Source organism: Eschscholzia californica, unplaced genomic scaffold (assembly GCF_041429995.1).
Source record: "Eschscholzia californica isolate CP2 unplaced genomic scaffold, dmEscCali1.0.p SCAF_3, whole genome shotgun sequence".
Lineage (NCBI taxonomy): Eukaryota > Viridiplantae > Streptophyta > Magnoliopsida > Ranunculales > Papaveraceae > Eschscholzia > Eschscholzia californica.
The window spans coordinates 33942367-33964860 of record NW_028238420.1 but is presented as its reverse complement, the minus strand read 5'-3'; the positions used below and the strand labels follow the sequence as shown (position 1 = coordinate 33964860).

Sequence of the window (22494 nt, the reverse complement as noted above, 5' to 3'; positions counted from 1 at the left end):
GCTGGTATTAGTCTCATTATTCATGACTCGCGGGTAAAGTTTATGGAAGCAAAAATAAAAGACCTTCGAGTTCGCACCACTGAGGAAAGTGAAGCAAAAACGATACTAACAGGAATCCAATGGGTAGAGGACAATAATTACAAGTACATCATAATATAAAACGGCAATCAAAATCTCATCAAGCATCTTCAAAACTCAAAACATGCAATTCAATGACAATCGGCTATCCGCATCCAAAAAGTCAAAGCTTTACCCAAAAACTTTAGTAGTGTGAAATTTAATCACAAATTTAATCACATTCCGAGGTCACAGAACACCCCAGCTGACAAACTGGCAGAATGCGCCAGAAAATCTTAAAGCCGTAGATTTTAGAAATACATTCCTAAACTAATATCTCCTATGTATTGAAATCGTACTCTTATTATTAGTATAATACTCGTTTTCAACTAAAAAATAATTAACACTAGTTCAAACAAGACTTTTAAAACTCGAGCCCCACTCACAAACGAAGTTCATATACCTACACAACCGACAAACACTTAATACTTCTCCATAAGTCCTTATCTCACTTGGGAAGTTGCATACGTGCCACTAGTGTTACAAACACAAAACATCATCCATGTTTTATTTCGTCGAATTCAAATTCTTCGGACCATGTCTTTATTAAACCTCCTTCATAAAAAAAATGTCTTTATTAAACCTGCAACAAAAGAATATAGTAGAAGACGAACAATCATGAAGGTAACTCTTCACCAACGATATAGACAATTATCAAAAGAGATAAAGAAAGATTAAGCTAAAGAGGGATGGATGGAGGGAGATTTTTTTTTTATTAAGGATATAGAGACAGTTGGATAAGGGAAAGAGCGGAAGAGGGAGAGATACGAAGAAACCCCGTACTTAGAGAGCCTCTTGGCGTAGGCAGCAGAGAAATCGAAAGATTCTCTCTTTCTCATTTTCGTGTGTGCACATATATAACTTTCAACTGTGGCATACTAGCGCCTACAACCATATTGAGTTTGTGCTAGTACACTAACTTTCTTGCCAAAGACTATTCCTAATCGAGCACCAATACCAACTGAAAATTGTGAGTGAATTCACATATATAGACATCCGAAATTGAAGGCCTTAAACCGATCGAAGTTGGAGTAGCTCATATAATCGCATTGGAGGGATCAAGAAAAAAGAATTTAAAGAGACAAAAACCTACAAAAAAAGAAGATATAAGAGAATGAGAGGGAAAAATAGAATATCGGATACCACTCTAAAAGATAATAGAAAAGAATGAGAGGGGAGGAGAAAATCAGGGAAAATACCACTCGCCACTTACCAGTGAGAGAATATGGTAGTGAAATAGAGAGTATAGAGTACTGGAGAGGGAATGGCATTTGAGGGAGAGGTTTTTTTATCAGATCAAAGAGAAAGTTAGAGGTTTAAGACACACAAAAGATAGTCAATGTTACTTGGCATGAGGGTCACTTTGGTACGTAGTACCGCTACGGGATATGCTACCATATAAGAATTGGGGTACACCACGGATATATAAGTCGATATTTTTTGGACTATTTTTCTGAATAATATAAACTAGTGAGGCATCAAACTTCTTGTTTTTTTTTTTTTTTTTTTTTTTTTTGAAAGGAATTATCTTCATTGAAAAGCCAAAGGCTAATAAGGATACAAAGAGAAGATAAAACAAAGTCCAAAACAGAGGGACTTAATTACATCACGTGGGGGGTATTAATGATGATTGTGCCAGCTGGTGCGCACTGCTATTGGCCTCTCGAGGGCAATATTGAAATTTCAACCCAGTGTGGAGATCCCCCAACGCCCTAGTTTCGAGCAATAACATTCTGACCCTCCACGGGTAGCAATCTGGGCCATTAATTAAAGCGTCAACGGCTGTCTTGCAATCTCCTTCAATTATAAATGGGCCTTGCCCTAAATTAATAGCAATTTCCACAGCCGCTAGCAAGGCTGTACATTCACACTCCAGAGCCGATCTAACCTCCACCCTTCTCACCACTTCCATTACTGTTTCTCCTTTGTGATTTCTAGCTAAACTTGCTATGGAGGCTCCTAGTTCGTTGAAAGCACCGTCGAAATTCACTTTGATGGTTCCTTCTTCAGGTGGTTGCCACTCTTCATTGATAGAGATGTTGGTTTCACAAGTTGTTGGGATCTTCTTTGCCTGTTTGGTTGCTAGCTGGATGATCTCTTGAGGTCGAAGGCTCGAGTCGTTAAAGCATTTGAGGTTTCGACTCTTCCAATGCCACCAAAGAAGGTAGATCCAAAAGACCTTATCTCTTTCATTTGTTTGCTTCTGTAAAAGTTTAATGATAAGTTGTACTGGGTCTGGAGTGTGAGGCATGTTGGAGATCTGTTGTGCTAGCCCCCAGGTCTCAACGAAGGCCGAACATGTCCCAAAGAGGTGTTCCGTCGTCTCCGTCTGTTGGTTGCAAAGAGGGCAAGTTGGGTCAACGGTCTGGACTCCTTTTTGTATACTGGATCTAACAGGTAACCCTCTATTGACTAACCTCCATATGAACAACTGTACTTTAGGTTCTATGTTTGTCGATTTCCATAGTTTAGACCACGGAAAATCAACAGGTGCTCTTGTATTTGGGTGGGTTGGAGAAACTGTTTTGTAGTAAGACTTAGCCGAGAACATTCCTTGAGGTTGTGGCATCCAGATGAGCCTGTCCACTGTAGCTCGCCTAGATAAGGGAATCTGAAGTATGGCCTCAGCCGATGATGGTTGGAAAACTTCCCTTATTAGACTTGCCTTCCATGTATGTGTGTCTGCATCTATCAGATCTGATACCCTATTTAAATTTACTGGAAGTATTGTATTGACCCGTGGTATCTTCTCTGCGATCTCAGGAACCCACGGATCTCTGTTGATTTTGATGTCGAAACCAGATCCTATCTGCCAGCAGCAATGAAGCCGCATTGTTTCACGGATTTTTAAGATTGACTGCCACAAAGGAGATGTATTGTTTTTTCTTTCTTCTGTCCAGAAATTACCTGATGTAACATACTTTGCTTTAATAATACGAGCCCAAAGAGAGTGAGGAGAGGTGAGGAGTCTCCAGGCTACTTTAGCCACAAGAGACTCATTGACCTTAGCTAACGATCGAATTCCCAAACCCCCTAGTTCCTTAGGTTTCTGGATAACTTCCCAAGGAAGGAAATGCATCTTGTGTTGTTCTTCCGTGTGATTCCACCAAAAGTTCCTCTCGAGTCGTTCTAGTTGTTGTGTTACCCCTTTCGGCAGAAGAGACAGGCCCATGAAGTATGTGCAGATAGGGCTCAAGGCTGCCTTGATGAGGGTAGTCCTCCCTGCCTGAGAGATAAATGTTTTCTTCCAGCCTGCTAATTTGGTTTTGAATTTGTTGATGAGGAAGGTGTGACTCTCGATACGATTTCCTGGTTTTAGAATTAGGGCCCCAAGATATTTTTCAGAATTCTCCATCTGGGGGGCTTGCAACTGTTGTAGAAATCCCTGTTTCACTTCCTGGTCCAGCCCTGTACTAAACATGATGGATGACTTAGTGAAGTTGACCGCCTGCCCGGTAAACCCTGTGTACTTTTCAATAATCTCAATCACTGCCTGAAGGTTTTGTGTAGTTGCTTCTCCGAATATAATTAGGTCATCTGCAAACAGTAGATGTGATACTCTCGGCGCCCTCTGGTTTACACGGTACCCTTTAAATATATTGTCGGCTTCATACTTGTCTAAAAGGAAAGACAGAGTCTGAGATACCAAAATGAATAAGTACGGGGACAGTGGGCAGCCCTGTCTGAGTCCTCTAGATGATGAGAAATGCCCGTGTGTTTGTCCATTAATGATGACACTGAAAGAGGGAGTAGTCACACATAACATGATTAGTTCGATTAGAGTATCTGGTAGCCCTGTGGCACACAAAACGCGCCTGAGAAAGGTCCAGTCAACCCTATCATAAGCCTTGGCCATGTCCATCTTGAGAGCGAAGGCTCCCTTTTTTGCTTTGGATAGTTTCATAGAGTGGAGGGTTTCTTGCGCTATAATCAGGTTGTCCAGGATCTGCCTGTGGGGTACAAAAGCACTCTGATTTGAGCTGATGCAGTTATCAAGTAAAGGCCGAAGTCTGTTTGCAATAATTTTGGTAATAAATTTGTAGAGGTTGTTGCAAAGCGCAATAGGCCTGAAATCTGTAGCTTGTTCTGGGCTCTTTTTTTTTTGGGATGAGAGCTATGTTGGTGTGGTTCAGCTCTGAGTCAAATTTACCTGTCTGGAAAGCCAGCTGGATGTAGTTTACGATGTCAGGGCCTATTTTGTCCCAAGCCTTTGAGTAGAATAGGCAAGGAAATCCATCCGGCCCCGGGCTTTTGAGTTGGCCCAGTTGTTTTATTGCCACCGTGATCTCCTCAGACGAAGGGATTTGGGAGATGAGCCTCTTATCTTCGTCTGATATAGCTTTGTAGCTCTGTATAATCTCAATGGGGGGCTCTACCACTGGCTCCCTTTGGAAAGCCTGCTGAAAATGAGAAACTATATGATCAGCTATTTCTTCATCCTTAGTGAGTCGAGTACCTGTGGGAGTAGAAATAAAACTGATTTGGTTCTTCCTTCTCCTGTTTTTTACTGCTACGTGGAAGGCCTTGGTGTTACGGTCTCCGTTCAGAGCCCACCTTTGCCTGGTGCGTTGTTCAAGCCTGGTTCGTTGGTATTCTTCCCAAAGTAGGATATCCTCTTGTAAAGAACTCTCAAGAGACATAGTCTCCTCTGTTGGTGTAAGAGCCTGTACTTGCGTGAGATTGTTACGTAGTAGTTTCAGCTTTCGATCAATGTGCCCAAATGATGTGTTACCCCATCGTCGAATGTCTGATTTAACTGCCTGCAATTTTGAAATCAGTGTACCTTCGTGTGCCTCCCAACTGTTTGACAGGACTGTGTTGAAGTCTCGATGTTTCACCCAATAAGCTTCGAATTTTGATTGTGGTTGTTTTATCGTCCCCTGAACTACTGTTTTGAGAAGAATGGGGCAGTGGTCACTGTTATACCGAGGGAGGTGGTACACTCCTGCATTAGGATAACTATGTAACCAACCTGTCGATACTAACACCCTGTCCAACCTCTCTCTAGTTTGTCTCTGGGGAGCCTGATTGTTGCACCAAGTGTATGCTGGCCCATAAAACCCGAGATCTAAAAGGCCTGACTCGTTGATGAAGGTATTGAATTGGTTGAGGAAAGGGGTGGCTTGGGCACCACCCCATTTCTCACTCCTGGTTCCTATAGCATTCATGTCCCCTATGCAGCAATAAGGAGAAGAGAGTGATGAGAGTAGTACCTTGATGGAGTCCCAAAAGTGAGCTCTATCTGTGACCCGAGGTGGACCATAGATGCAAAGTAAGGTCCACTCGGTGTCAGCCCTGATGTCCTTAATCTGCACCTGAATTAAGTTTTTGGAGGAGGTTAACACTTCTATCGAGACAGAGTCATTCCAATACAGAGCCAGGCCGCCGCTTCTTCCTATCGCTGGAACGAAATGACTGTTAGTGAGACCGAACTGATCAAAAGATGGTGTGATGTGGTTCTGATGTAGTCTGGTTTCGGACAGAAAAATAACATCAGGTTTGACTGCCCGGAGGAACTCTTTGACTGTGTGGACTGTCGAGGGGTTCCCCAACCCTCAGCAGTTCCAGGAGTAGACTAACATCGTTCTTGCGGCTCTTTGGGAGCAGCCGCCACGACCCTAATTGAACCGGTAGGGGAAGGAGGGGACCGAGAAACCTGTAGTGGACCTGGCTCTACGTCTTTCTGGTTACGGGCTAACCTCTTGAGACTTTTCCGGGTTTGGGGTGCCTCCAGCGATCCTTCCTGGCCAGAAGTTAGAGACAAAAGTGGCCTGACCAGTTGGGCCGCCTGGGAGGGTGGGCCCAAGACTGAAAGTTTTGGTCTCTTGGACCCAAAAGGAAGACCCTGGTCAAAGTCAAACACGTCCCCACTAATGCCATCACCCACTAACTTCGTAACTGCCTCTGTTTGCCTGTCTCTAGTAAGGCCAACCGTTTTCAAACCTCCACCGGAGACTAATGGGACTGTTGCCGGAAGTGTTGTCTCCGATTCAGTACCCAATTGAGTTCCAGGTGAGTCTGACCGGTGTGATTGAACCTTCCCTCTCTGAATTTTGTATCGTGTTTCCCAGAATTGAGGCACTTTGAATTCTTCCGGGTATTTTTGTTCGGCTTTGCTTTGGACCATTTCTACCTGTTCCTGGGTTAGATCCTTGCTTAACAAATTTAACAAAGTTAGTCTTCGAGAACAGAATTTCATAGAATGTCCAAGTAATCCGCAAAAGAAACAAAATTTTCCCAATTTCTCAAACCTCAAGGAGATTGTCTTGATGCCCCCACCAGTAAGTTGTAGTTGAACTACTCTTGGAAGAGGTTGGTGAACCATGACCTCCAATTTGACTCTGCCAAAGGTGATCCATCTGAGTTCCTCCTCTTTGGTGGCTGGAATGATCTTCCCCAAAGCCTGTCCTAACATGTTAACTGTAGTAGCGTTTAGTAGACTTACAGGGAGACCGTGAAATTGGACGTAAAACCACGAAGAGTCAAAAGTGTGGTCAATCGGAGATTTGTCGGCTTCGCATCTTTCAACCAGAATTAGATCTTCTTTAATCAGCCAGGGAGCACCGCCAACCACCAAATCAACCTCTGGAGAGGTTCCCAACTTTGCCAGAAACACATTTGTCGACACCTCCTGGATTGTGTATTGGTGGGGGAGATTCCAGACAGCTTGGAGCTTCCTGTGCATAAGATCAGTGTGGAAGGTCTTGTGACTAAGAATTTTGAGGACACAACATTGGGTATATTGGTCGTCGCCGATTTCGGATTGTGAACTGAGAACCGTTTTTATCTCAGGTTCATTCGTTGAGAGTGATGCTAATTGTTGTAGGAAGTTGATGTCTTCTATTTCCATGGTGAAACCTAAGAATGAAGAAGAGAAATGGCGGGTGGATATGATCAGAATGTCCTATAGACCATCATAAATGCCCTTGAGGCCATGAATTAATGGGGGGATAAGAAAATAACTGAATATGCTCCGCCCAGAAATGGGGGAACCGTTGTAACTGCCCTTTAGGTAGGTGGCGCCGTGAAGTGGGGTTGAGTAAAAATCATATAGTTATATAACTACTATATTAGTGGAGCTTATAGGTCTTTTACCAAGAAATTGAATTAATGAAAATTGAAGAATCCGTTACGTCAAGTTTAAGATATTGAATCTCCAACCGACCCAAAAAGAGCAGTCGAGATTGAATATGCGAAAAAGCAAAGGAACTTAAAGCATCTAGTGACGTTGATTTTAATCATGTTTTTTTGTTGAAATGATATATTTTTTAATTATGCTAGTACTACTGGTACTGGATGAGTTTTGTTTCTAGGCGTACTAATATATTTTTATTAAATGAGGGGTGCGTATAAATTATTTAGGAGGCCCTCTCCAGCTTGAGGCCTAAAAGAGCCGCTTTGGCTGCTTTGGGTGTGTGGGAGTCTGGTGAATCCCAATTGTTCACATGGACTTCGGCAGAATCCAGTCAAGATACAAGGGGACAAAGCCATATGAGTTATAAAATCAGTACACTTTGACCAGGACCGGCCCTGACATTGGTGAAGTCCCAAGCGAACCAAACAAATGTGGCCCCTATACTTTGTATGTATAGGTACAAATTTGTATCGAAGTTTGTACAACGCACATAGTAATTTTTGCACAATGTTATACATACTATGCAAGATTTGCCCACAAATTTGTACAAGTTCACACATTGTTGTACAGACTCGACCAAAGCCTGAAAAATATTCAAATTTATTTTTACCAAAAACAGGAATCTTGACTTGTATATATGTTCATAATATAAGAATTCTTAAGTATCTATACCATTTGCGGGAAAAAAATCACAAGTATGAAGCATCTTTAGTATCAACTCAAACTTTGAAACCCTCTTGGAAGGTTGCATCAATTTTTTTTTGTTTTTACTATGGTTTCTCCTAGAGAGAGAGAGAGACTATTGGTGAGTCGCTAGTGGATGGTGGAGTCGTTAGTGAATGGTCGATCCTCAGATACATATCCGCAAGTTGTTATCAGACATATATATGAAAATAAAGGGAAAGGATAATGTGAGAAATAGTTTGGAGATAAAGGTTAAAAATGAAAAGGTTCAATAAAAAATTAAAGCTCATGAAACTTAGGGTGAGCAATGGTTGATTTTTTCGGTTGTAGCTCAAGCCGTAGCCGAACCAAGAAGTGGCGATTTGACTAAATCGTCGGCCGAAGTCGAGCCGATCATTCGGCCGACCGACATGGATCGACTCGGTTTGGTTTGGCTCGGTTGAGTTTGATTGATTGGTTTAACCGAACACAATTTAGAGAAAATTGTAAACTAATGTTATTCATTTCATTGCATATCCGAAAATAAAAATTAAGAACCCATCGTACTTTTCTGTCATTACATATGACGAGAATAAAAATTAAATATTCATCGTGCTTTTCCACTATTACCATATGACCTAGATTCGACACTGCTGTAATTTCTTTATGTTGAAACATAGCCTTCCATCTTCTGAGCTTGACTTTCATGTGTCATACCAATTCCTTGATCTAATTACCAGATACAGACTTACCGAGTGAGAACTTCTATCTATAAAAAGTAAAAATGAGTAATGAGTGTGGGACTCTTCTCATTTTCGGGTGACGTGGAGCACGTGTGGCTTTTAAAACTACCACGTATGGTCCAACTCTGATACCATGTTAAATTTGTGGTCGTCCAACTCAAAACCAATTGGCAATGAGTGAAGAGAACCTATACATTATATTTTTGGTTGCTAGTTACCCCTTCTCCCATGTGGGACTATTCTCACACTCTCCCCTCCTTCCCTAATCACGTAATCCATGTTGCATTTCTGATTTCTCCATCATAAATCTTAATTTTATCCCGTAATGTATTTTACTCGGGTGAAAAAACATTTGAACAAATTAATTCGGCTAAAGAAAAAGATGAAGATTTGATTTCTGCTTATCAAAAATTATTTGATTACAACTAAATATTAATAATACAGGAAGTTCTTCACTGGGTGGGTAGTGATATTACCTCCCATGAACAAACATTCATAAAGTACTAAACAAAATACTTTCTATATGATATAAAATATGATATAAAATACCTTCATCAAAAAAAAAAAAAAAAAAATACTTTCTATATGATATAAAATATGTATTATATTGATCCCACTTCTTAGCTCCATACATATCTCCTCTCTGCAAAAAAAAAAAGCCTCCACAATTAGAATTCGATTGAACAAATCAGGTCGGAATTGGTTGACAATTCAAAAACTGCAGTAAGACGAAGGTGTTTTTTCTTGTCAATTTAATGTCAATATCCATCTTCTTTGTTAATCTGATAGATCATTCATAGGTTCGTCGTTAACAAACGAAATGCTAGATATTAAATACAGAGTAGACAAAGGTATTTTTTCTGTTTCTATCTAACTCAAATGGACTTAAAATATAAGTCAAGTTTGTTATTCAGGTGATTAGACATTACAAATACGTTAAAAACAAACATTCTGAAATCTTACTTGAATCAATTCCGACCTTGAGTCAAAATTCACAGTTAGAAAAGAAAAAGACCTCTAAAACGCGTTTCGATAAGGATGATCAAATCAGATTTTACCTCATTTGATGATCTCTTTCTAATCACTATCGCTGTCACTGCTACTGCTATGACCGTGTTCGTGTCCTTCTCCATGTTTCTTTTCTTTTTTCTTCTTCTTCTTCTCCCCGTCTTTTATTTCATGACTACCTTCTTCCCCATGAATCTTATCTTTAATTTTCTCCATGAATCCTTCTTTGTGATCTCCTCCTTCATTGTGTTTCTTTCCTTCCTTGTGTTCATCGTGTTTCTTTTCTTCGTTGTGTTCTTCGTGTTTCTTTATTTGCTCATTGTGTTTTTCTACTCCTTTGTGATCATCACCTCCAATGTGGAGTGCCTCTCCGATCTTGTTCATGATTCCTGACATTTTCTCTCTTGTACAATGAACTTGTTAACCCAAATTATTCTGTTTTACAAGATTTGATGAGAATTATAAGCGACCTATTGGGTCTATTTATGAGCACGAAAATAACTAACAATCCCCATTAAACAAGCATTATCCACTAATTTGATGTCAGATTACTTTAATCCCCTTAATCTTCTACCTTAATTAGAAGTATTTGACTCTAAGTTTTAGTGGTTGTAATTTACCCTCTATATTACATTACCAAATAAAGTAGAGGTCTTGATGGTGTTCAGGATTTTGTTTCCATGACATCCAAGGTTTGTAATGTTTCAGTGGGAGTTAAAGACCAACTTTAGACTAGCAATGTCACCCATTATTTGTTGTATGTGACCTTCAATGCGAAAAGAAGTCAAGGAAGGATTTTCTTTAACAGCCTAATGACCATTGTGTAGGATCCCTAGTGACCCCTAAACAGACAAAATCTCGACTGGATTAGGTGGACAGACAAGATTTAGATAAAAAAATTGATCTTACTTCTCTCTCTATATCATGCGCATACATTTAAATCGGTCAGAATTATGTTGACATAGAAGTTGGGCAGAATAACATTTTTGATTAAATTGTGTCCCCTAAAAGTGGAAGATAAGATGTGACACAATGGTACTTATACCATCTCAAGTTGCCCGGGCTATCACTGAGAAAAGAAGAAGGAGGTAGTCAAAGAAAAATAAAAGAGAGTAGGTGAAGTGAGAGAACAAAAGGAGGTGGGTGACTGGGGGATAATCTGATGTTTTTTCTTTGAAAAAGCGATAACATATGATAAATTGTGTTCAGAAAGCATCATAATATTGCAATTTCGATTACAAGTGAGTCACAAGCAACTCCCATGAAAATAATAAAATTGAAAGTGGAACATTCCTCTAAACTGTTAATAAGTAATGCCTACAAATAAAGAAAATATTTAGGCTCCACAATGATCTGGTTAGTTGCATGTAGTGTACACTTCCCTGAAAATTCTTCCACTATGTTCACTCCATAACGTCTACCATATAGCAAAAGGAAAGACTGCACTTAAATAACTACGACATTCATTTGATTTATGTTGCTTTCAAGTTCAAAAAAAATGTTTTGTAAGAGAGAAAGGATCATCTTAAAGAATTTATGAGAAAGGAAAAATGATAGAATTGCTTGTGTATTTTGTTTATGTATTTTGTCTATTACAATGAACACTATTTATAGTGTTGTGATACAAAATCCTTAACAAAATATAATATAGCTATGATATACTTATTCTAATAATATATACATATATATATATATATTTCTCTAGTTATATATATTAATATAATTCTCTAGTATAAATATATATACAAATATATATAGCTGGACATAGTAATATATCGTATATATTTATTTCTCTAATATTTGGATATCCATATATAAATAAATATATATTCATATTTTGGTTATTATGGTTGCTACTTATCTTGATATGCCACTATGCTCTTTCCTTCTTGATGGGATTGTGTAGTTGTCTTGCTGCTTGGGAGATATTTTATCTCTTTGTGTTGTTCCTTAATTTGTGATGATGTAGATATATTAATACTCCCCCTCAAGCGAGAGAGTGGTAAGGTGATCACTCCGAGCTTGGTACGTATGGAGGAAAACGGTTGTTTGGGTAATGCTTTGGTGAAGATATCTGCTATTTGAGCTGTGGTGGGGATATATTTAGTAATAAGTTGTCCAACAGCAACCTTTTCTCGAACAAAGTGGTAGTCTAACTCAATGTGCTTAGTGCAGGCATAAAATTGAGGATTGATTGTCATGTAGAGTGCGCTCATGTTGTCACAAAAGAGAACTGGAGTTTTGTGCAAGGGAATACAAGATCAGTAAGTAAGTAAGTTGTCCAAGTCAACTCAGCAGTTGTAGATGCCATAGCTCTATATTCAGCTTCAGTACTAGATCGTGAAACCGTAGGTTGTCGTTTAGAGGTCCATGAAATACAATTTGCACCGAGGTAAAGGCAATATCCTGTAGTTGATCTTCTTGTAGATGGACAACCTGCCCAGTCAGCATCTGAGAAGGAATATAAATCAAGAGTTGAATTGGATAATAAACGTAGACCAAAATCAATAGTTCCTTGAACGTAACGAAGAATTCTTTTCACGGCTTGTAGGTGTTGTCTTGTTGGTTGATGCATAAACTGACTCACATAGTTGACGGCATGAGTGATATCTAGTCGGGTGAGTGTTAAGTATTGAAGAGAGCCAACAAGTCTTCGATATTCTGTTGCATCAACTAGTTGAGTAGATGGAGAGTGTAGATCATTTTTTGTGGCAAGCGGGGTCTTCACTGGTTTGCATTCATCCATGTCAGTGCTAGACAAAATTTCTTTGGCATATTTCTGTTGAGACAAAAAAAGACCTTCATTGAATTTAGTTACTTCAACACCTAAAAAATAATTTAATTCACCGAGAACTTTCATTGAAAATTCTGAATTTAATTTATGAATTAAATTATTAATCAGATTGGTAGAAGAAGCTGTTAAGATAAGATCATCAACATAAACTAGTAAGATGATTGTGTCAGATTTAAAATGAAAAACAAACAATGAAGGATCTGCACGACTACAAAAACATCCTAAATTTAGAAGATAAGAGCTAAAACGATCAAACCATGCTCGCGGTGCCTGTTTAAGGCCAGAAAGAGCTTTGTTGAGACGAAACACATAATTAGATTTAGATTGATCCACAAATCCTGGAGGTTGTTCCATGTATACGGTTTCTTTAAGATGTCCATGGAGGAATGCATTTTTCACATCCAACTGACGAAGGGGCCAACCACGAACAAGAGCGACATTAAGGACAACTCGGACGGTAGGTGTTTTGATGACTGGACTATAGGTTTCAGCAAAATCTACTCCTTCTATCTGGCTATAACCCTTGGCCACAAGGCGAGCTTTGTGTCTTTCAATTGTACCATCTGCTTTGAGTTTGGTTTTGAATACCCATTTCGAACCTACAATATTTTGGTGAGGTGGTCGAGGGACTGAAGTCCATGTTTTGTTTGCATGAAGTGCTGCAAGTTCTTCATGCATTGCATTGACCCATTGAGGTTGTTTTAGAGCTGTTTTGAGAGTTTTTGGTTCTGGTGGTTCGGCGGGTCCTACGGTAAGTAAAAGTTCTTGAGCTTCAGTTTTCCGAATTGAAGTCTTAGGTTGGATAAAGATATTATTTTTTGTAGAGTTATCTAAATTAGATATACTCATCAGAGAACATGCATAATCTTTTAAATATGCAGGTGGTCTTCTTTCACGGGTAGGTCGAGATAATTCTACATGTTCATTATTATGTGGTACGGGACTCGATGATGGGTCAGAGTTGGTGAGTGCGGAAGAAGAAGCGGTGGGCGAAGAAATTGTATCAATAGGTTGGATGTTACTATTTGAGGTTAGGAGTGGAGTAGACTCTATAGAAGAGTTTGTGTCAATATATGGGTTGGTTTTTTTTTTTTGATATAGGTGTACTATCCAAATTTAAAGTAAGAGGTAATACATAAGGAGAATTATTAGACTTATTAGATTCTTTGACAATGGAGGGTGGCACCGATGTTGTTGGAGGTAATATTTTTTGCATTTTTGTTGGTAACCAGTCATCATAAGTTGACAATATGAGGTTAGCATCACTGGTTGGCGAAGATGATGAGACCTGAAAAGGAAATATACTCTCATCAAATACGACATGCCTTGAAATAAATATTCGTTTAGTCGACGAGTTTAAGCAACGATATCCCTTATGAGAGGGACTATAACCTAAGAAAACACATGGATAAGACTTAGGTTCAAATTTATTTTTTGTATAGTCACGAAGATAAGGAAAACAACGACAACCAAAAATTCGCAACATATTATAATTTGGGTTAGAACGGTATAACCTGAAAAATGGACTTTCCATTTTGAACTTTGATGTGGGTAGTCGATTGATGATATATGTTGCTGTGAAGAATGCATCCACCCAATACTTTAGTGGTACTTGAGAATGGTATAGTAGGGTGAGACCCATCTCAACTATGTGTCGGTGTTTCCGCTCCGCTACTCCATTTTGTTCTGGAGTATGAGGACATGAGATATTCTGCATAATTCCACATTTTTGAAGGTGGGAGGTAAAAGCTTTAGAATTAAATTCTCCCCCTCCATCGCATTGAAAAACTTTTATTTTACGGTCAAATTGATTTTCTACCATTTTTTGGAAAACGATAAATGTATTGAAAAAATCAGATTTATGTTTAAGTGGATATAACCATGTAAACCGTGTAAAATCATCTATAAATAGTGCATAGTACCGAAAATTTTGATTAGAAAGAATTGGGGATGGACCCCATAAGTCACAATGTATCTTGATAATAGGTTCAGAAACAACTTTATTCAAAGATGGGAAAGAGAGACGACAACTTTTACCAAGTTGGCAACTACTACAAACTTGATAGGTTTTCGTCCAATTTGAGACTAAAATTAAATTTTTATTAGATAGATATTCTAATGGTTTAGAGTGTGTATGGCCCAAACGCTGATGCCATATATCTATAGGCACACTCTCTTGTTTTATTGAAGATAATGTTGTTGTTCCTCCCCCTACATCAAGAGCATAAAGATCCCCTCTTCTAGTTCCTGTTGCTAGAAGTTGAAGCGTCCTTCGATCCCTTATCTTAAATCCCTCGTCAACAAATTCAAACAAACATGAGTGATCACGAGTATGTTTACTAATAGATAATAATTTTTTTGTTAAGTGAGGAACAACTAAAACATCTTTTAAACTAATTATATTCCCACGAGATGAAACAATATTTTTGTTTCCCACATGAGATATTGATAGACTTGCACCATCACCAATAACCACACGATCATGGCCACAGTACTGTCTCAAGTTCTGAAGTTTACCTGCATCAGATGTCATGTGAGATGTAGCACCGCTGTCAGCATACCATGATGGGTCATGTTCACGTGGATCATTCAAATTAGTGGCAGCAAGAGCTTTTGATAAGTTATTTTGTTTCTCAAAAGCGGCATCTTCATGATCAAAAGTAGGATTATCACGGTACCAACATTTGCTGGCGAAGTGACCAAAGCGACCACATATGCTACACTTAGGAGGGCCTTCTCTGTTTTTCAATGGTGAACGCCTGTCATAGTGTTGAGAATGTGATGCAGGTGAAAATCCTTTACCTTTGGATGTAAAATGATGATTAGATTGTCCTCTTTTATGATAAAAATTTCTACCATTGTTAGATTTTGAAAAGAAAGCGTAATTGTGATCTATAGATTCATGTTGATGAGCTGGGGCTGGATGACGTATTTCATATCCATTAAGTGCTGTCACAAATTGATTATATGAGGGAAATGGGGGTTTTGATAGCATAGTGGTGACAAAAGTGTCATACCTTGTTCCAAGAGAATTTGATAAGACCAATACCTTGTCGTCATCTGTTAATGGCTTTTGTATGGCAGCAAGAGCATCACAAATTGTTTTAAATTGACGAAGAAATTCAGCAAGACTTGTGGTTCCCTTTTTTAGGGAGGTAAGTTGCTGCTTCAATTGAAACTCACGGTCTTTAGTTGCTTGAAGATAAGTATTCTCGAGTGTCTCCCACATTTGTTTTGCAGTGCTTAGCCCTAATACATGGCTAAAAGCATCCTCTGTCAAAGTTCCAAGCATCCAACTTCGAAGAAGGTCTGTATTTTTCCATTCTTCAAGAATTCTAACTGAACTTTCATTATTTTCAATCTCCGGTGCCTCCTTTTTAATAAAATTAAGCAATTTCATTCCCTCAATTAGTTGTAGAATCTGCATACGCCATAAGAGATAGTTTGCTCCATTGAGTTTAACTGAAACAATGCTAATTAGATGAGGTAAAGTACTAGTTGAAAGAAATAGTGAGGTGGTTGTGTTGTTTGCCATGAATTATTAACAACTAAACTCGTTAGAGTGTTTTTGGCTCTGATACCATAAAGAATTTATGAGAAAGGAAAAATGATAGAATTGCTTGTGTATTTTGTCTATGTATTTTGTCTATTACAATGAACACTATTTATAGTGTTGGGATACAAAATCCTTACAAAAATATAATATAGCTATGATATACTTATTCTAATAATATATACATATATATGTATATATATATTTCTCTAGTTATATATATTAATATAATTCTCTAGTATAAATATATATACAAATATATATAGTTGGACATAGTAATATATCGTAAATATTTATTTCTCTAATATTTGGATATCCATATATAAATAAATATATATATTCATATTTTGGTTATTATGGTTGCTACTTATCTTGATATGCCACTATGCTCTTTCCTTCTTGATGGGATTGTGTAGTTGTCTTGCTGCTTGGGAGATATTTTATCTCTTTATGTTGTTCCTTAATTTGTGATGATGTAGATATATTAATACATCTCAGAAGATCAAAGATGATCAATGGTTTCTTCAGAAAGACAAGATGAGTTAAGGATGGAAGAGAGAAGTGTTGGTTTTATAGAGGCACTTTTTGTGCTCGTGTGAGTCACTCGTGTGTAATATAATTAGAAGTTAGTTAAGTAACAGATTAGTTTGTTAAGAAGTTAGGTAATCTAGTCATAACTAACTTCTTTTTCTCTCTCTAGCTTCTCTAAGTAGAAGCATTGTATTAATGATGTAATCTCTTACGAAAGTAATAAAATCATCTTCTACTTTACATGGTATTGGAGCCCTAGTGTTTTTTTATATCATCGAATTCAGGAGAACCAAATTGGGACCAAAATCAAGGAAGTGTTGAATTCGAAATTGAAACTTTTGTTATAAACGAATCAAAGATACAATTTCTACAAGGAAAAGAGTTGAAGCTTCTGTTAACAAGGAATCAAAGAGTCAATCTCTTCACATATGGAGAATTGAGGAGCAATCTTCCATCCTCAAACACAAAACATGAACCCTAACTCCCGTCGGTATTCTCATAATGCAAATATTACTAATCTTATCTCGAATCGATTGGATGGTTCTAATTTTTTGGTTTGGAAAGACCAAATTGAAAATGCCCTCATTGGGAATGATCTAATATTCTATATAGATGACACTTATACAGAACCCAATCAGCTTATTGTTGTTGAAGGAAGAGATGTGGTTAATCCAACCTATCTTCAATGGCGGAAAAATGATAGTTTTGTCAAGTCATGCATTAAAGCTACAATTACTCATTCAATAACCTCAGATATCTTAGGGTTAAAAACAACTAGAGACATTTGGATTAATCTATCTTCAAGAATTTGAAGCTATGAAATCTTCTTTCAGTAATAAGCTTCAGAATATAAAGAAATGGTCTGCTTCAATTTCTGAGTATCTAAGCAAGATAAAGAATCTGGCTGATTCTCTTGTGGCAGTGAATGATCGAGTTAGTGATTCTGAATTGTCTAGGATAACTCTTCAGGGTCTTGGGAAAGAGTAATCTCAGTTTGTAATCACTATTCAAAATAGAGATGGTGTCTTGACTTTTTCTGAACCGAGGAGTTGACTTACTCACCATGAACATTGGTTAAAGGAATAAGAAACCAATGATGATAATGAGTCCTATTTTGTGAAAAAGTCTCCAAATAAGGGTATAGGCAGATCATCCTTTTCAAGTTCAAGACCCATAAACCAGAATCAAGTTCTTGATTCTGGCCCAAGATTTCACCCAAAACAAAACTCTCCCCAAATCAGAAACAAGTTCTTTGACTATATTACTGTTCCCTATGTCATTTGCTATAAATGGGGTCACTCAATTAGGCAATGTCGAATGAGATTTAAAGATTTCTCAGAACCATCTTCCTCTTCTACCAAACCTCCTCCTAGAAACTTTACACATTTGCATTTGCAAGAATGGGAAGATAGGGAAGAAGATGGGGATGAATTTGTAGAACAACAAGATGTAGAAGAAGAACAGGCTCATTTTGGAGCTTTGATGAGCAATCCCAAGACTACTTCTCCTACTACTGAAGAGTTACATTTGGCTTCTGCCAGTGCAAAAGATGACAAATGGATAGCTGACACAGGAGCTACAAGTCATATGACACACTCAAAGGAAAACCTTCATGCTAGTATTCCCTATAAAGGTGAAAAATGGGGTTATGATAGGTAATGGACACTGTTTAGATATTCGCAATACTGGCAAAACTACTGTGCTAGTTGGTGAACACTCCTTTCAGCTTAAAAAGGTGCTTCATATTCCAACTATTCAAAAGAACCTGTTGTCTATTTCAAAATTTACGAAGAAGAATTTTTGTAGTGTTGAATTCCTACCTTGGGGTTTTCTCATTTGAGATCTATGGTCTAAAGAGGTTCTTGCAGATGGACCTATGGTCAACAACTTGTACAGTATTGACTTCACTATGAGTCTCTATCACGGCAGAGGAAAATTTTGAAGAAGCATATGTTGCTGCTACTTCAGCTAAGGTTTGGCACAACAGACTTGGGCATCCCTCAAAAGAAGTTATTCTATCTTTAGAAAGGAATAAAAAAATCCAACTTTCATCAAGGGATTTGAATAATATTTGCTCATCATGTCAATCAAGGAAAAGTCAGAAACTTCCTTTTCCTACCTCAGCTAGTATCTCTTCTAAGCCAATTCAGTTGATCCACTATGATACATGGGGACTAGCCCCTGTCTCTACTAAGTCAGGTATAAGATATTATATCATATTCATGGATGACTTTAGTAGGTTCTTTTGGATTTACCCTATGAAACAACGATCAGACAACTTGCAATGCTTTCAACACTTTCGAAGACAATATGAAAGGTTGTTGTCTGCTTCTATAGAGAGTTTTCAGAGTGATGGAGCATTAGAACTGGCTAAAGGAGATTTTCAAGCTCACTTAAGCAAATGTGGTATTCTCTTCAGAAGTTCTTGTCCTCACACTCTAGAGCAAAATGGAAAAGCAGAAAGGAAGAATAGACACATTACTTCTGTGGGAAATACTCTATTTTTTCAAGCTTCCATGCCTAAGCAATTATGGTATCATGCTTATTCCACTGCCACCTACCTCATCAATAGGACACCAAGTAAGGTATTGTCCTATAAAACTCCCTATGAAGTTTTGATTCATAAAAGTCCACATTATGATATGATTAAGGTCTTTGGATCTTTATGCTACCCTTACCTTGGTGATACTAAGAGTGGTGATAAGGTAAGTCCAAAATCTCAAGTGTGTGTTCATTGGCTATAGTCCAATTCATAAAGGATATAGGTGTTTGGACTTAGTCTCTCACAAGGAATATGTCTCTAGGCATGTGATATTTGATGAATCTTCATTCCCTTTTGCGGAAGATAGAAATTTGACTGAATCTCTAGTACAAGAGCCTATTGCCCCCTACACCATTATCACCTTACCATCTCTGCCTCCTAGTTTGGGTGTTGCTGCTATCTCCCATCATATATACCAATTATCCTTTGAGTGATCAGGAAATTTTTTTCTCAACACTCCCTTGACATATCTTCTGATCAGTCTTCCACACCTTCACTTGAACTATCCTCAGATCAGATCCCTACTACTGTTGTGGATACTTCTCAATCCTCTCATATTCCTAGCACAAATGCTCATACTAGGCAAACAAAGCTTAAGAGTGGCATTACCAAACCAAAACATATTCCTGACCATGTGGCTCTTGTTACCTCTCCTCATGTTTTACATTCTTCATGTCTTGCTAGTAAACACTCTACCATTCTTGAACCTACATCTTTTAAAGAGGTTATTAAAAGTGAACAATTATGAAACTTTTATCCAAAATAAGACTTGGTCTTTGATTCTCAAGTTGCCCTCATGAATGTTCTTGGCAGTAAATGGGTTTTCAAAGTGAAATATAGGTCTGATGGTATTTTGGAAAGATAAAAGGCAGGTTAGTGGCTCAAGGCTACAACTAGCAGGAGGGTAGTGACTATCAGGAAGACTTCAGTCTTGTGGTTAAGATACAAACAGTAAGGAGTGATCTTACTTTAGCAGTCTCACATGATTGCCCAATTCATCAGTTGGATGTGTCTAATGCTTTTCTTCATGGGGATTTACATGAAAATGTCTATATGAAATAGCCTCAAGGATTTGTAGATGCTAAGTTTCCTGATTTTGTCTGCCATCTACACAAGTCCCCGTATGGGCTTAAACAAACACCAAGAGTTTGGTTCACAAAAATTGCAAATTATTCGGTGGACTGGGGTTTTCTTAAGAGTTCTTCTGATTCATCTATGTGTGTGTATACATCAAATGATTAAATATTAATCTTTCTACTCTATGTGGATGATATCATCCTTACTGGTTCAAGCTTACAACTACTTCAGAGACTGGTTGCTGATTTGGGTAAGGTTTTTGCCATGAAGGAGTTGGGAGACCTACATTTTTTCTTGGTTATTGAGGTTCATAAGGGTTTTGCTTCTCTTTAACTCACTCAGACTAAATATATAGTTGAACTCCTAAAGAAAGCTGAGCTACTTCACTGTAGACCAAGTATTGTTCCTGTTTCACATGGCAAAAGAGTATCAAATAGGAGCATAGTTGGTGGTTTGCAATATGCCACTATGACAAGACCCTATATGTAACTTATGTTGTGAATTATTGATCTCAATTTATACATCAACCAACATCAGTGCATCTAATACACCTCAAGAAGGTACTCAGATATCGGAAAGGCACTCTAGGAGTTGGGATTACCATTACTTCTGGTGATTGTTCTACTCTTTGTGGCTTAGATTCAGATTGGGGCAGCTGCCCCGATTCTAGAAGGCCTACTAGTAGCTATTGCATTTTTTTGGGTTCCACATTGATTTGCTGGTCTTTTAAGAAGCAACAAACATTTTCTGGATCGTCAACAATGGCTGAATATAGAGCCTTATCATTGACCACTTCTGAGTTACTTTGGACTTCTTATTTGCTCAAAGAGCTTCGTGTCACTATACAGTTGCATATGGTTCTTTATTGTGATAACATGGGAGCCAAGTATTTGGCTTCTAATCCTGTTTTCCATGTTAGAACAAAGTATGTGGAGATTGATTTACATTTTATCAGGGATTTGGTTAAACAACATCAACTGGAAGTGAAGTTTGTATCATCTGATCATAATCTGGCTGATGTGTTTACAGAAGGACTTCTTTTTACAGTTTTTTAGTTCATAAGAAGCAAACTTAGGTTTTATAGAGGCACTTTCTATGCTCGTGTGAGTCACTCGTGTGCAATATAATTAGAATTTAGTTAAGTAACAGATTAGTCTGTTAAGAAGTAAAGTAGTCTAGTCATAACTAACTTCTCTTTCTCTCTCTCTTAATCTATGATCTGTATATTCTCTATATAAGTAGAAGCATTGTAATGATCTCATATCTTACAAAAGTAATAAAATCATCTTCTACTTTACAGTTTAATGTATCTAAAACTATATTGGTTCCAAACAAAGAAGATCATACCTGTATAACACCTGAGAAGATGAACAAAAAAGATTAACAACTTCATCGTCATTCTGACAAAGAATGCATCTATTTCTTCGTCGAAACTCTCTCTTTTTAAACAAATCATATGTTGGATTAGAAGTCAAAAGTGATGTGTTTGAACTTAGGTGACTCTACTAAACCTCGTAGGATATTATAACCGTTTCAAATTTCGAAGTAGTATTCAAACAACATGTCCATCTAAAACTTGAAATCGACTGGAATAGGTGCATGAAGAGCTCTTATTTACAACCATTCCCTTGGCAAAGCCACGTTCATCAAAATAAATCTATTTCTTCCTTATTTTCTATAAAAAATAAATTTGGACTATACACGTACATGAGTGAAAAGAAGTTTGCACCTCAAGGGTCAAACACTTGTTGTTTATCTGGCATACTAAGGCTAAAAAATTTATCTTATTGTTTATCTAAATAATGATAAACTAGTTTATGAAAATTAGAATATCGACAAACATATATTCTAATTTTTGTTTTGAATACAGACTTTAAAATTTGTTTTAAAAGAAGTTTATTTATGTTTATTTATTTACTTATAGTTTCACTTTAAAATCAGAAGTTAATAAAACAAAAGAAGCAGTAGCTTTAAAAGAAGACGATATCAAAGAATCGATGAGTCGAGTAATCTTTGTCCTTAAGACAATTTACACCTTGTTACTTGTACCGACAACTCTGGTGTCTATCACGAGGATACAAACAGTGTTCAAAACATTCGTCAAAACATTGTTATTTCATTTCACTGATATAAAAAGTGTTTTTCAATCTTTAAATAAAGAGTTAAGAGTTTTCATGAGAAGAAGAAGCAATGCGAGAGAACAAGAAGATGTTGGAAAGATCAACCTTCATCTAGTTGATTCACCGAAGGAAGACAGTAAGAGAATGGAGGAGAGAGAGGACGAATTCGGCTAAGGAAGATATATGACAATACCCTAGTTCAGGTGTTTTG

At 37.7% G+C, this 22494-nt stretch overlaps 3 protein-coding genes and 1 long non-coding RNA gene across 4 annotated transcripts; 1 reads left to right on the top strand and 3 right to left on the bottom strand.

Annotated features, from left to right (window-relative positions):
- The first annotated feature begins 1958 nt into the window (after positions 1 to 1958).
- Positions 1959 to 4016, top strand: LOC147549734 (uncharacterized). The gene is made up of 3 exons (XR_015238654.1): positions 1959 to 2281; positions 2359 to 2514; positions 2881 to 4016. It is a non-coding gene; the product is annotated as an uncharacterized LOC147549734 (long non-coding RNA).
- A 31-nt stretch (positions 4017 to 4047) lies between these two features.
- Positions 4048 to 6967, bottom strand: LOC147549733 (uncharacterized). The gene is made up of 3 exons (XM_086668380.1): positions 5774 to 6967; positions 4268 to 5432; positions 4048 to 4127 (listed from the first exon to the last, which is right to left on the bottom strand). Exons 1-3 carry the CDS (start codon positions 6965 to 6967, stop codon positions 4048 to 4050), a joined length of 2439 nt encoding a protein of 812 aa, XP_086524506.1.
- Positions 6968 to 9023: 2056 nt separating this feature from the next.
- LOC147549732 (dehydrin family protein) lies at positions 9024 to 10127 on the bottom strand. The gene is made up of 3 exons (XM_086664836.1): positions 9717 to 10127; positions 9259 to 9301; positions 9024 to 9196 (listed from the first exon to the last, which is right to left on the bottom strand). The coding sequence occupies exon 1, from the start codon at positions 10060 to 10062 to the stop codon at positions 9736 to 9738; it is 327 nt and encodes a 108-aa protein (XP_086520962.1). The 5' UTR covers positions 10063 to 10127; the 3' UTR covers positions 9024 to 9196; positions 9259 to 9301; positions 9717 to 9735.
- Positions 10128 to 11878: 1751 nt separating this feature from the next.
- On the bottom strand, positions 11879 to 15995 carry LOC147549731 (uncharacterized). Its single transcript, XM_086668379.1, has 2 exons — positions 14606 to 15995; positions 11879 to 13290 (listed from the first exon to the last, which is right to left on the bottom strand). Exons 1-2 carry the CDS (start codon positions 15993 to 15995, stop codon positions 11879 to 11881), a joined length of 2802 nt encoding a protein of 933 aa, XP_086524505.1.
- Positions 15996 to 22494: the final 6499 nt, after the last annotated feature.

Bases quoted from the DNA above. Each gene is read 5' to 3' on its own strand.
- LOC147549731 (XM_086668379.1), bottom strand. From the start codon at position 15,995: ATGGCAAACAACACAACCACCTCACTATTTCTTTCAACTAGTACTTTA. The intron at 13,291-14,605 runs GTTTGGGCCATA...TATCTAATTTAG, and splicing joins TATAGATATATGGCATCAGC to ATAACTCTACAAAAAATAAT.
- LOC147549733 (XM_086668380.1), bottom strand. From the start codon at position 6,967: ATGGAAATAGAAGACATCAACTTCCTACAACAATTAGCATCACTCTCA. The intron at 5,433-5,773 runs GTTTCTCGGTCC...AACTTAATTCAG, and splicing joins TAGAGCCAGGTCCACTACAG to GTGCAGATTAAGGACATCAG. The intron at 4,128-4,267 runs GTAAATTTGACT...TATTGCAAACAG, and splicing joins CCAGCTGGCTTTCCAGACAG to ACTTCGGCCTTTACTTGATA.
- LOC147549732 (XM_086664836.1), bottom strand. From the start codon at position 10,062: ATGTCAGGAATCATGAACAAGATCGGAGAGGCACTCCACATTGGAGGT.